This window comes from Diadema antillarum, unplaced genomic scaffold (assembly GCF_040938485.1).
Source record: "Diadema antillarum isolate AM-2024a unplaced genomic scaffold, OU_Dant_1.0 seq00001098_RagTag, whole genome shotgun sequence".
Classification (NCBI taxonomy): domain Eukaryota; kingdom Metazoa; phylum Echinodermata; class Echinoidea; order Diadematoida; family Diadematidae; genus Diadema; species Diadema antillarum.
This window is the reverse complement of record NW_027271915.1, coordinates 22,492-36,494: the sequence shown is the minus strand read 5'-3', so window position 1 is coordinate 36,494 and position 14,003 is coordinate 22,492. Positions and strand designations below refer to the sequence as shown.

The window sequence follows — 14,003 nt, the reverse complement described above, 5'->3', positions numbered from 1 at the left end:
CAGAAGAAGGGCACAAGTGTTAGGATGGATAAAAAAGGACAGGTACTGTGTATGACATTTGGTGTGCGGTAGGAAGATTCCATGTGTGTATGTGTAGTATACTTGGATATCAGAGGCACTTTTGCCCCCTCCTCTCCTCATGATGCCAGGAGCGAGCTATGGAGACAGGTGTTAAAGAAGGAAGAAGAGAAGGAGGAGGAAGGGGGGGGGGGGGGCTAGGTTTGATGCCGAGCCTTTTTTTCGTTCGAGGAAGTAAACAAGCAAACAGGGAGACAGTGCTTGCATCACTCCGACGGCCGTCAAAATAGACCTATTTTGGAATTCCTCCTGTGTGCACGCGAGATGAAAAACAACGACGCAAAGAAAGAGATGCTTACGTAGTACAGTCAGATTACTGGGAAAAAAAAGACAATGGAGGATTTAGAAAAGAAGGCACTCTTGTATGAAAAAGATTGAAACCTGAATTAATCATTGATATTGCATTGCTGAAATTTGAAAGAGGGATAGTACTTTTATTCAATAATTGGTCATGGTGGTTGGACAAAAAAAAATGCCTCAAAACTTTGCCTAATATTAATTGTGAGATGTGTTCATGTGAAAAGACTTAACAGCACTGGATACATGCATTGCTTTGCTCTTAGGATTAGTTGGGAATGCTTGTTTAAGAGCATTGGTATCACCTAGTCTTGCTAATGTTACATTTTGAAAACCATTCTACTGTCGTGGTTGTACAAATGTACAGACATGCATGTACAGAAAATTAGACAGCATATGGGTGTGTATCAAGTTTGTGTGTTTCTTGCTATTGAGCTGTTTGAAACAGCAAATGTGGTTTGGGCATATATAGGAGAGATGTCACCTGTGAAATACAATCTTCTTTGAATAGATAAAGTCTGTATATACCTGGTATGTCCACAGATGAAATCCTCTTCAGGTTTCTTTCTCTAATTCTGCATTATCAGGAAAGTATAATTGCAACTGCAGTCATCATGTATTTATAGGCTTATATTTGTGCAAAGAACAAATGAGATGCTCAAATGGCATGCGCATAAGCTGCTTACATCGAGACCTGAAATGAAAATAAAGAGTCTGGATGATGAGACTAAGAGAAGAAGTGTTATATTGGATGCGCAAAGTGTTCGGTAGCGCCAAGTAATGTATATCCAGAGATGCAGGAACTGTCTGGAAGGAGAGGAGAAGTGAAGCTAGGGAAAGAAGAGGAGGAGGAAGAAGAAGAAGATGAAGAAGAAGAGGGGGGAAAAAAGATAAAAAGAGAATAGATGGGGGATGGGAAAAAACAACAAACTGCAAGAAAAACATTAAAGGCAAGGTAAGAACAGGATGTCGGGTCAGGCTCGCGTGGTCGTTTGGGCTCGTTAGCAATGCATGATGGGTCTATCGCGGACGTCAGCGCCACTCGTTAGCTATGCAGCAGGTAGCTTCATTCCCGGGGGGCCCCCGGTTTGTGCACAGGTGCCTACGAAATGAGGGACGCGGGTTTGCTTTTCCAATTGTAGTCTGTGCACCGAAAGCGCACAGGAATGCAATGTTTGTTTGCGCAGCACTGGATTTGTGCACTGTGAACATTCGACAGAATCCACCAACTTATCCTTATTAGATCACCCAGAAACTTTTCAGAAGTTGTTAATATTGATATCCATCTATTTCTTGGTAATTAGCTAATTTATACTCACCGTAGTCACATGAACTAGGAGTACTATGATTTAAAACTGTAAGTAGTTTCTATGTATCAGTAGCAATAGATTGAAATAAGTAATGTTCAATTTCTGTCCTGAGCATACATCTTTACGTGGTAGTGAGTATTAAACTGCTTGCAGTTGCAGAGCCAACCTTGCATGAAATGTCAGTATTCTTTTTTGTAGAGTGCTTGTATATAGCCGTAGGTATATCACAGTTGCCAAGATTACTTCTGTCCCTTTCATGCATCGTCTGAAAAGATTTCTGTATCTTAAAAAGAGCCTGGTTTCTGAGTCTAGGCGTCAACCCACCTTGTAATAGGGCTGCGATGCGGCAATAAAGCGTTTCTCGTGTTTGACGGTGCTCTGGGGCGACGTTCGCAACCATCGCCGAAGAAACTTTACACCCTATGTTTTGATGTTGGATCTCAATGTTCACACCGGGCCTGACTGGCTGAGGCAGAGACAGGAAAACCATGCCATTATAGGAAAAGAGAAGGAGAAAATGGACCGGGACAACAACGGAGTCCTTCGGTGCATTTTCGTTCTTGACAACTCTGCTGAAGATAATGCATCCCGCTAGTTGCAGGGTATACGAGAGAAAGAAGAGAGTGAAAAGCAAAACAGAAACAACGATAACTCTCAAAATCATTCTAAGCAAGAATACTGACATCTTTCTCTCTTCTTCATGTGGCTTTACATCAGAGATGTCAAGTGTTACTTTTCTTTGCTGTATTTTGTACTGTTCCTTGCCAAAATAGACTGCAGATTTCATGGAAAATACTCACTTTTTTTAAATTGTATTACTACAAATGTCTATAGCAGAAATGTTGTTCTTTTTCACCAAAAATACATCATACCTTGGAATACCGCCATGCTGTCACTAAGGTTGACATCCCTACTACATGTAATTCTCACTAAGCAAACTGATAAAATTTCATCATTGATATATCAGATGGAAAAGAAAGGAGGAAGAGAAAGAATGCAATTTGAGACAATTATGATATTTATGATGGCGGTGAGAACAAAAGAATTAGAGATGTCAGAATGAAGCGTCATTTTCCTTGCTTGAAGTGACATTAAAAATCTGCCTCATTAAAGAAAACCTCCATGAAAAAAAAACCAAAACAAAACACAAGACATACATGTATGCTGCTGCCTGCCTGCTGAGAACAGAAGAAGCATGTGACATGAATTGATATCATCGCCACGGCGACAACACCCTCTGAGAATCATCCACTCAATTATTGCACAAGGAGGGAGAGAGAGGGAGTAATTGCCGAAGATGGCCTGTAGCTAGTGGGCAGATGGACACATGCTCAGCTGTGATCATCTTCTTGCCGATTACATAATGACCCATCTTCAGAGAGAGATGCTATTAGCCCGGTTGAGGTGACCTCCCATTAATTCATGTTTGCCCTCCCTTTTGTTTGGTGAAAGTGATACCCTCGATCCTCTATCCCTTATTAAGGCGTCATTTTACAGTGATGAGGATAATTTTGCTGCCTCCGGGGGATCTGAGCTATAACACATGCTGTCAATTATCAGGGTGGAGAATGTTTGACATATATATCAAATCAAACTATGAGAACAATCTAATAGGAATCTCGGTTCTTTTCTTCCTTTTTTTTTGGGGGGGGGGGGATGGGAGGAGGAGTGGATATCATCAAAGCAGGGTTATATGCCTTTTTGAGGAAATGAACTGTCTTGCCTTTATATTTTGTATTATGACGGGAAGGTATATACACGAGTATATACCGAGAAGCCCCAAAATGATCAGATAGGGCAAAGTTGGAAGGCATCTTTGCACTGGACATGAAGTTCTCTAGGAGCATTGAGAATAGGTGAACTTGAATATTTCATTCTGTTTTTTTTTTTGGGGGGGGGAGGGTGGGGGATGTAACTGAAAGGAAGACTAAGAAAGACTATGGATGGGGGAAGCTTGTCTTAACCCTCTGAAAACCACCCTTTCCTAATGCCATTGATATTGTGTGTGAACAGGTGGCAGATGATAATGAGAGGATTAATTTAAAGTCTTGTCTCCATGGTGACAGGGCCTCATATCAGAAAAAAAATTGTGAATTTCAGGAGAGCCAAGGAACATTTTTGTTTTTTGCAAGATAAAATCTCTGATGACGTCAAACAACAAAGAAACATCGTTTTGGAATTTCACTGATGATTTTAATGTTTGAAAACTCCATTTAGTATTTTTGATGTTCAAAATTGAGTTGGGAAGTTTTTGAATATTATACCAATTGAGATAGAAGTTCTTGTCACCCCCCGGGGATGTTCTATGTCACCTCAATAAATGTGATAATCTCTTGTAAAAAACAGAAAAAACAGCAACAACAACGAAAGCTAATGTTTTCCATTAGACATCAAGGCTACCAGTATATCGCATGATCTTGTTAGAAGCATCTGAAGAAAGAACTTTGGGTAGTCCTGGTTATTATTTCAGGTGGTTCAGGAGGGGCTAAAGTAGTTCCATCTGCACCCAGTGGTCTCTGGATGAGTTATTGATTGGTATTATTCTCCTAGAATCTTCTGGAAGAAAGGGAAAAAAAGAAAAGAAATTACACACACAAAGAAAAAAGATGTACAAGGGATATATTGGCTCTAAATTCACCCACAACAAACCCATCCATCCGCTAACGAGGGGTGAAGGGCGGAAACCAAAGATGAGTCCGTGTAACTAGCGGGCGAAACAAAAGAAAGAGAAGCAAGCGCCGACGCTACCCAGCGTGCCGGCACTCCGCCAGGGCTCAAGGTCATCAGTTATTAACTTGCAATCTGTTCAAAGAAAACAAGCCCCCACTGGTGCTCCCTCCTTGTTCATTCCACACCACTGTTGTTCTTGTGAGCAATTACAGCTGAGTTCCACCAGAGAGCTTATTCAATTACATGTAATGAGCTGGTTTCCCAATGTGCTTTTTTGTTTTTACTGTCAGCCCCATGTATTGAACTTGACGTAAGCTGTCCTTGTGGTTGGAAACCTCCCCCCCCCCCCCACCATAACTTCTAAATGCAATCATTAATGTACTTAGAATTCGTATTGATTAAGAGTGCAGGCTGTATATGTTTGACGTGTTTTTACATCCAGCCACTTAGTTTATTCTCCTAATTAATATGAAGAGTAAAAAGCAGATTACTTCTTCTTTTTTTTTCCCTCTGTAGAGCCTTTCGTCTGCCAAATGAAATTAATCTGTGTTCTGTTCTTAGCTGAGAGCATACATTGCTTGCTTTACGTTCTCTCTCTCTCCCTCTCTTTCTCGCTCACTCCTCATGATATCATCGAGATCAGACATCAAACCGAATCTTGGGAGAGCTATAAAGTTGGGATTGGAGTTATGAACAAGAATTTGAAGGGAATGATGAAGCTGAAACGTCAACTTTGCAAATCCTACAATAATGATAATAAAAAAAAAAAAATTCTCCCACTTTGCAGCTTCAGCATCAGATCTTGACAAGTTGATTTCCGAGATGTAATTGTTTTCATATTCCCATCCAATATCTCATCTTTCTTTTGTTCTTTGTAGGCGTCATATCAAAGAGCATTTTTTTTCTCTCTCTCTTTCTCGTTTTCTCGTTCTCTGTCAATATAAAGTCTAAATCATGTGATTTACTTCACCTTGGAGAATGGCTTTATGAAGTAGCTCCTTCCACGCATTTTACGCCGCAAACTGACGTTTTTATTAGATCAACTCTGGAGGGAAATATTATTCCCCCATGATGGGAGAATGCTCCTGCGTATCTGCCGATGATGAAATGTAGTCTTTTAGTGGCATCTCTAAAAACCCGTCTCTCCCCCGAGCCGCAGTGTTTACACGCAAATTTCGTCCAAATATAGTCGATATGGAAGCGACACAAGGTGGATGTAAAGCTTTGTAAAAATTGAAAGAATAGATGTTTGACATTTTGAGGGGAAGTGTATAATACGTCTTGATGCAGTTGTTTAGGTTTTGTACGAAAACGGAAAGGAGGTAAGAGAAGGCGAATGAGAGAGAGAGAAAAAAAAAAGGCAAGAGAGATAAAAACGAAAGAGAGGAGAGAAAGTCTGTTATTCTGACGTCAAGCCACTGATACTGGGACGGGACGGTGAGTAGCGACGTGAGCCAAGCACCTCATGCATATTCTAAGAGATACAGATGGATGACTGGGAGTGGGAAGGTGTGGGGCCAGGCGAACGGTGAGGTTACAAAACAAGAGAAGAGAGATGGAAAGAAAATAGAAAGAAATAGAGAAAGAGAGATATATGTATAGAGAGAGAAGGATAGAAAGAAATAGAGAAAGAGAGATATATGTAGATATAGAGAAAGAGAGATATATGTAGATAGAGAGAAAGATAGAAAGAAATAGAGAAAGAGAGATATACGTATAGATAGAGAGAAAGATAGAAAGAAATAGAGAAAGAGAGACATATGTCTAGAGAGAGAAAGATAGAAAGAGAGAAAAGATAAAAAGAGAGATATAGAAAGAGAAAGATTAAAAGAGATACTGTAAAATGAGGAATGTTTGTGTGCATTTTAATTTTGTAAATTTTGCGAAAGCCAAGATGCGCTAAAATTTCATGCCACGAAAAAGGCCGTCAGCTCCAATTCGCGAAATTTCATGCTGCGAAAATATCTTGCTTTACAGTAGAGAAAGAGAGAAGAAAGAGATAGATTTATATATGTAGAACAAGAGAAAGAGATAGAGAAAGATAGAAAAAGATAGAGAAAGATATAGACAGCAAGAAAGACAGGAAGAAGGAAGAAAATGATAAAAGGAAAGCAAAATGAAAATCATATCACTTAATGGGATATATGATTCTATCATATGCTGGAAATCATGCTAGAAAGTTTTTTTTTTTTCTTGGAGGGGGGGGGGGGGGGGATAACCAATCATTTCCTAACATCTTTTGGAAAGATTTTGTTACCAAGTGGTTGAAAATGCACTTCAGAGAAGTGATAAGTAATATCATATTCTCCAAGGTTTGCAATTGGATGATAACATTGAATTTGATCTCACCACTCACCATTGGTTTGATACATTCACCAAACCATGTATATGTATGGATATTGCTTTTTAGAATTCACAGTAAATCAAAGTCAAAGGTCCATTCTTGTGTGGTAATGACTAATATTCCTTTCTGAAGAAAGTTTTCTTCAAGTCTGTATTCTTTCCTATTGATATCTTTGCTTGTCACACTTGATTAGGAATGTAATTGACAGCTGGAAATGACTGCCAGAAGAAATTTAAAAGACGACAATTAGAAGAAATAGAAAGAAGATTCCATGTAGGATGGTGCTAGAGAAACAACAGCCAGGGAATATTAGTGGGGAAATAATCCATTTGGCTTCTGTTTTTCCAAGGAAATCAGGCTCATGTTAGCTTGACTGACAGTACTACAGACAGAGCTCCAAGAGCAGCAAAGAAGAAAAAAAAAAAGGATCATGCAAGAAAAAAAAAATGGTTCTACGTCAAAACTTTTCCCAAATTTCCTCCACTTTGCGTGAGAGATTATGCTGAGTTCCTGAGCCAGTAATTCATGATATCTGTCCAAATTGACTAGTCATCATTCTCATAGATCTCGTTTCTCAAAAACGACTGATCACGGCAGCGTGTGTGTCGATCAAAAAGTTTATGTCTCTTTTTTGCCTTTTTTTGTTTTTTTGCCAACTGGGACTAAATAAAGAAAAGACCAAAGGAATTATCCACACATTTGGACAGAGATTTCCTCAATTTCAGCCAATTAATGAAAGTCCTACAAACAAGGGGAGAAGGGATATTCCATTGTCTTTTCAAGACCTGCCTGAGATTTGCCTTTCAGAAGCGTTGGCAAGCACCTGAAAAGTGTGCACGTGCATCATTGAGTCAACAGATGTTGAATATTACTGTACGCGCCATTGTTTCATCACACACTGTACCAGGCTGTGTCCAGTGCCATTGTTTAGTGGATGTATGGCTCTTATTCATGTGAAGATACAATTATGGGAAAAGCAAAATCCCTTTGTCTTCTACACATGCTTAAAACATTGCACTCATAGATGACCGACATTGTCTAGGCCTTAACATCTGTAAAGCGTTCACAGGTGTTTTTGTTGTTGTTGTAGTAAGGATTATATCTTTGCAGGATTTTTGCTCAGGACATTAAATTCTGTTAAAAATATCACTGATCTGAACAAAGGTTCTTCACGTAAGTTTCCTTTGGGAATGCTTTTTTTCATTTTATGATTTATTCATTTATTCTTTTCTTTTCTAGAATAGAGTGTTCATAGGAATAACAAAACAAATACTACTGCCTGCTGGGAAAAGCTGAGTTACCAAACTGGCCATTTTGGATGATTTCCCCATGTTCAGCTGGTTGTGGCGAGATCTTAAGCCCATCTGATATCCAGAGCATTTTACCGAGATCTGTTGCTGTTAAAACCCCCCACATTTTATTCCAACCACCTTCACTCTACAGAAGCAAACTCTCCTCTAAAATAAGACACAGAGTTGGGGATTCTTTTTATCTTCTTCCTCCTCTTCTTCCTCCTCCTCCTCTGTTACAGCCTGTGCTATTTTGCTCCCTGCATTTTGGATGGCATCAGTGCTTCACCTGGGTGTTGGCTTTCTCCTGGGATGATCCCAATGCATCTTAATGCTCCTAAAAAGGGGGGAAGGTACCATCTAATGGGGGACCAAAAAGGAAAGGAACGGAAAAAAGAAATCTGTGCATGTACATCTCTGAGAGAGAGAGAAAGGGTCAAATATAGCAGCCCCAAAATAGGTCACCCCTGAAATATCAGGATCATTTCATTGTCAGAAAAAAGGAGAGTCCATCTGGATGTCTCGTTGATGGTGTAATGCACGTTTGTGCGGTTGAACTGTCGTTGGCACCGCACCCCCTTAAAGAGCAAGGCAGGTCAGGACAGCAGCGCCGTGTGGCGAGTGGCGCGATATCGCAGCGGCGGTCTATATTGAACTATTATCGCTTTCGCAGAGTGGGGACAATTTTTTTTCTTTTCTTAGCTTTCTTTTTTTTTTCCGTTTCCCCAGCAAACAAGCAAATTATGTTTTGGGTAATGTGTGGGGAAAATGGATTGATGTGTCCAACAGCTGGTGCTCTTCTCTTCAGGGAAAGAGGTGCGTGGAGAACGTGATGGGGAAAAACTTTGAAGGATGGGATGGGATGGGATGGTGCTACAATTTAGAAGGGTGAATGTTTCACCTGTGGTTGGAGGCGGAGGGGGTGGGGTGGAATGAACAGGCTAGATAGAGCAATATAGTATTTGTATAATGCGTGTTAAAAGGAGAAGCAAATGAACAAAGAAAAGTACAAATGGATACTCATGCATAAGCAGTGAGAGTGGCTGATTGGTATGGAATGATTTCATGCTTGGAGATAGTGGTATGTGGAATAGATGAAGTATCAACGAATATAAAAAAGAAAAGATGATGTTTTGAAAAGACTGGCATTAAAAGGACTTTCAATTGCCAAGCATGGGAATGATGTCTTTTGCTTCACAACTGATTTCGATCTCTTTTTCCAAATTGATTTAATGTTGTGATATTTGATGTAAGAAACAGTTATACATGACATAGGTCCTATAGCTTATTGTTTTTTGTTTTGTTTTGTTCTCTGTCTTTTTCCTCATATTCCCGTTCTGTCAACCTTCATCTGATGTGCTTGCCGCCACGCCTTCATCAAACCAGGTGAGAAATGACATATCAAATGCTTGAACTTTTAAAAACCTTAGAGTATTTCATTCGTGCTGTGTGGTGAATTTCTTGCTGGAGAGATGATTTGAATTGACTTGTTTCTTGACAGATAATGTTGATTAAGCCTATGACAGTGTGAATGAAAGTAGAATTTAAAAAAAAGGAGTGGTAGAAAACAGAAGGTAGAGTAAAATATAAAAATGGAGTCAAAAGGGGCCTGAGCTTGCGATCCGAGCAGAATCTTCATCAGAGACCAAATAACCAAATGAAAATTTCAAAAGGGGGAAAAAAGAGCAGGAAAAGCAATATGTAGCTCTCATAGGCGAAGGCATACAAAATCTACATCTGACAGAACGTGTTCGATGAAATCCTCACAGATATTTGTGTATTTCGGCATGTGCCGTGTGTTTATGCATACCGGCATGAGTTGTGTTCGTTAGTCAGGATGCCGTGGCGAGAGAAATATGTTTTCATCTCTGAGAGTGATGGATGACATGGGGGACCAGAATGGGAGAAGGAAGCAGAAAGCACCGGGCCGATTTTTTGGAGAGGCGATCGGCGGAACAAGGGGGGGAAAAGAGGGGAGGTTGAATGAACGAATGGCATCAGAATTAGCCGATCGCCCACATGTCACATGGACATCTCCCATTGTGCGTGATGGATCGTTTGCGCCAAACGCATCTGCAACGGGAATGAAGGCGGCAAGGAGTAAAGGTGTAATAATGAGATAGAGTAGAGGGAGGCAGAGTAAGGTAGTGTGCATTGAGACACATGGGAGCGAGGGGGTTAACTTGGGTTAGAGGGAGGGGGTGGGGGAGTTAATGGGAGGGGTGCGGATACCATCAAGAGGGGTGGGGCACTTGGTGTTAGGGGATGGGAAAGTGATTGTTGAGGGTGAGGAATGTTGCTGAAGTGGGGGGGGGGGGAGTCTATGAATTTTTAATGTCATCATCGTGAGTTTAATAACAATTCGTATAAATGAAATTAAACTTTAAGCATTTTAATTGCCAGACATGAAACAATGTGAACATGTTTTGAAATTACTATATGCAAACTATATTGAAATGAGAGTGATTAAGATGTAAAGTGATCGAAACCATTTGCATGTTGTTAAGGACATATAACAGTATTTGACTGTGGAAGGTGCTAAGGTCATTTTAAGGGCATATTCATCGAGATACACTGTATGTATATATGTAATGCCCTTTCCGAAACAGGCATAGTTCATGTTGAGGGATGATATTAGTAGTAGTAAGGTAGGATGCATTGCAGGTTGATTTTTGTTGTCGTTGCTGTTTTTCTGTTTGTTCTTCTCACAAATGCGCACCTGCTCCGGTTATTGAGCTGCCTTGAGTGTGAATTTCACCCTTGCCACTGTGTGCAGGGAAAAAAACAAAAACAAAACTTACATGAAATGCTAAAGGGGGTAATGACTGGAATGGAATATGAAAGAGTAACATGGTGTGTGTGTGTGTGTGTGTGTGTGTGTGTGTGTGTGTGTGTGTGTGTGTGTGTGTGTCTGTGTGTGTGTGCTGGGCATTCTGCGAATGTGTGTGCTGTGTAGCTTGACTATCCAGGAATGTGGGGAAAAGGACAGGTATCCATGTGTGACAAGACAGAGGTGGCTGACACCATTAGTGCATTCCAAGTCCACGCTGATGATGGCCAACTAATGTGTGATTAGGAGTGTGTGTGTCTGTCTGTCTGTGTGTCTGCCTGTTTGTGTGTGTGTGTGCGTGTGTCTGTGTGTGTGTGTGTGTGCGTGTGTGTGTATGTGTGTGTGAGTGTGGATAGTGGCTAGGTCCATGTCATGTTATGCAACACTGTTTTCCCTTTAGCTTGATTAATGGCACGGGGGTAGCCCAATCAATTACAATGGCTTAATTAAATCAGAACGACAAACTTGTCCACAGCACCACCGGCGTTGCTGTGGCAACGAGATTCACCCTCACGTCTGAAGTATGCCCCCCCTCCCTTTTCCAAAATAAAAAAGCACCCTCAAATGACAGTATAGGCCTACATTGTTTCCCCCCTCTACAATGATGAGTGGCTTTCTTATTACAGTTGCGATAATGGAGATGGGTTTAAAAGATGGATCCCACGGGTTGTCAGTGAGAAATGCCCTTATGGTCTAGCAATTGGAAGCAATCTTTATCAATTGCCACGACATATCATTGAACAGTAGCTTGCCTTTTCCCCTTTGCTTTCCTGGGCATGAGATGGAGGACTGTCGCGTTTTCGTTTTTATTACAGTAAGGATGAGAGTGGTACTTTACTGATCAGATGATATTTGAAGAACCTATTCTAAAGTTTAAAAAAAATAAATAGATATCTAAGATGGGATTTTCCTAATATTGTCATATATGCTTTGAATGATATCCTTTTAAAACAATATCATTGCATACAATAATTATGAGGCATTTAATCTTGCTTTTCCCAAAGTAGTATGACCTTAAATCTCTAGTGACGCATTTTTACCTGTCTCTTGGTTTTCAATGAAGTTTTGATGATTTGGTATGAATAGCATGCCTCAGTATTTAGCTTTAGTATGCTTATATTTTCTCTGAACTCGATATTTTTGGAAGAGATAAGAATATCCAGATCAAGGATTCTTTGCATTGAATAAATGCTGCTTGTATGTCAATCATATTCTAAGGTTCATCTGCCACACAAATGGTAATTTCTAGCGATCTAGCGACATTTGAGTTAGGATCCCAAAACGACAGCCCACAAGTGACGGCCCGTGTCCAGCAAGAGGTGCAAAGGTCAGCGCCTGTTTATGTCCGATTTGCCCAAAAGATTTTCACCAGGAGCAAGCTCGATTACCCAGTCTCGGACATGAATAAAAAAGGAAGAAAAATATCCTGAACGTGCCCCTCCCCCCCTTGAAAAACCTGCAGTACATCTCACCACACAGTTGTGCTCACCTACATGCATTTATATAGAGGAGCGAGGCATACCTAGTCAAGAAGCGCGTTGGTGTGTAGCCACCCGCCCAGTCCGCTGTTTGCCCATCTGCCTCCCCCGTCCCTCCGTCCATTGTCTGTCTTAATTGTGGGACTATTTGATCAGGCGGCTTGCGCCTTTAAGATGCAAAGAGAAGGAAGAATGAGAGAGAGAGAGTGAGACTGCATAGAAGAGAGGGGAGAGAGAGAGGGGAGAGAGCGAGCAAGAACGGGAGAAGACGGAGAATTCAATATTGACACAAGTCCATGGAGATGATGTAGCTATCTCCTCCCTAAGCTTTGATTCTGTTTTCTTTTTCTTTCATTTTTTTACCCCCTCCTTAATTCCTGTGCTGGATGTAATGGTATGAGAAGAAGAAGACTTGAAGTCTATGGCAAAGGGAAGGATTTCTGTGTGAGGATGTAGACTATAAATAGTTCTATCATGAATATAATAAATTTATGAATGTTAATCTTTCGAACCATCTCTAAGTTGCCATCTGTGAATGCAGAATGGTCCCTATTTGTGAGACAATCTCTTACTTTATACACATGTTGCAGAAGCATCATGAATTGGAGTCTGATGTGGAATCTCATCAGAGGAGTGTTTCTTTGTATATGTAAAGTTATCGGATCTCTCACAGTTTGATGTAAGTGTAAAATACAACACAAATAGTTTTTAGACTGGGATATTGATGTTGCATAATGGAACCATGCTCTAAGTCTAATGATGGCAAACTTGATAGATGCAAAATAACCGGAGATTTAGAATCTACAAAGACTGGAAAGGTGCTGCTTTTTCACCTTTTTGCCTATTCCAGTCACCTTTTCCCCATCTCCCTTCACCCTACCCCTTCTTCCCCACTCTAAATGGCCTTCAACTATTCCCTCTATTAACAACCAAATATTTGCCACATCGATCACCCTCTGTTTGATATCACACTCTTCAAGTGTCTTCGCTCCTTCTCCAATCCCATTTCTTCCCCCATCTCCCCCCCCCCCTTAACACTTTTCCAACTTCAATCAGCTCAGACTCCCCCTCCTTTCCACTAATGTAATTGGTCAGCTCAGCTCTGCCAAGAACAAATGTTTGACATAGAAAAAAAATAAAGGCGTATACAACTAATGCTCAAAGTTTTCACTTTTGTCTACCGGTCGGTGCTGTCGGCCAGGTTTTTTCCCTTTTAGTCTTTTAATTATCAAACATACTATTACGTAACAAATGATAACAGTTCCTGTAGAGTCCTCATGAACTAATGTCGCTGTCAAAACAACTCCAAACTTATAGACTTTGGTCTCTTCCTGTGTGATCATATTGACATTTCTTTACCTTGCAAGGATACAATAATTTACCGCTGCTTGCAGGGGTAAGATAGATTGAGGGGGAGCCATTTTTGTTTCTGCATGAAAAGGCTGACTTTGCGCATAGTGTGATGTAATAAGCGTGGAACGGGTCTACACTTTCTTCTTTTAGCTTTGTATTCATTTTGTTTGAAATGCTAATGTGATTTCAAGGATTGTTTGAGCAACTCATGTGATTTAAGCCATGAAAGTTCAAGAAGTGCCATGTCACCTAACAAAACATCACTAGCTCATTCTCTCTCTCTTTCTCTATCTCTTTCTCTATTATATATCTCTCCCTATCTCTCTCTATATATCTCTCCCTATCTCTCTATAT

At 40.4% G+C, this 14,003-nt stretch overlaps 1 protein-coding gene across 1 annotated transcript in view; it reads left to right on the top strand.

The window, feature by feature from the left end:
• Positions 1-9,463, top strand: part of LOC139743620 (ephrin type-B receptor 2-like) — a 100,859-nt gene extending 91,396 nt beyond the window's left edge. Inside the window, exon 4 of the mRNA XM_071654096.1 lies at positions 9,375-9,463. Coding sequence (XP_071510197.1) covers positions 9,375-9,385 — 11 coding nt within the window. The 3' untranslated portion in view covers positions 9,386-9,463. The remainder of the gene's footprint in view (positions 1-9,374) is intronic.
• The last annotated feature ends 4,540 nt before the right edge of the window (positions 9,464-14,003 follow it).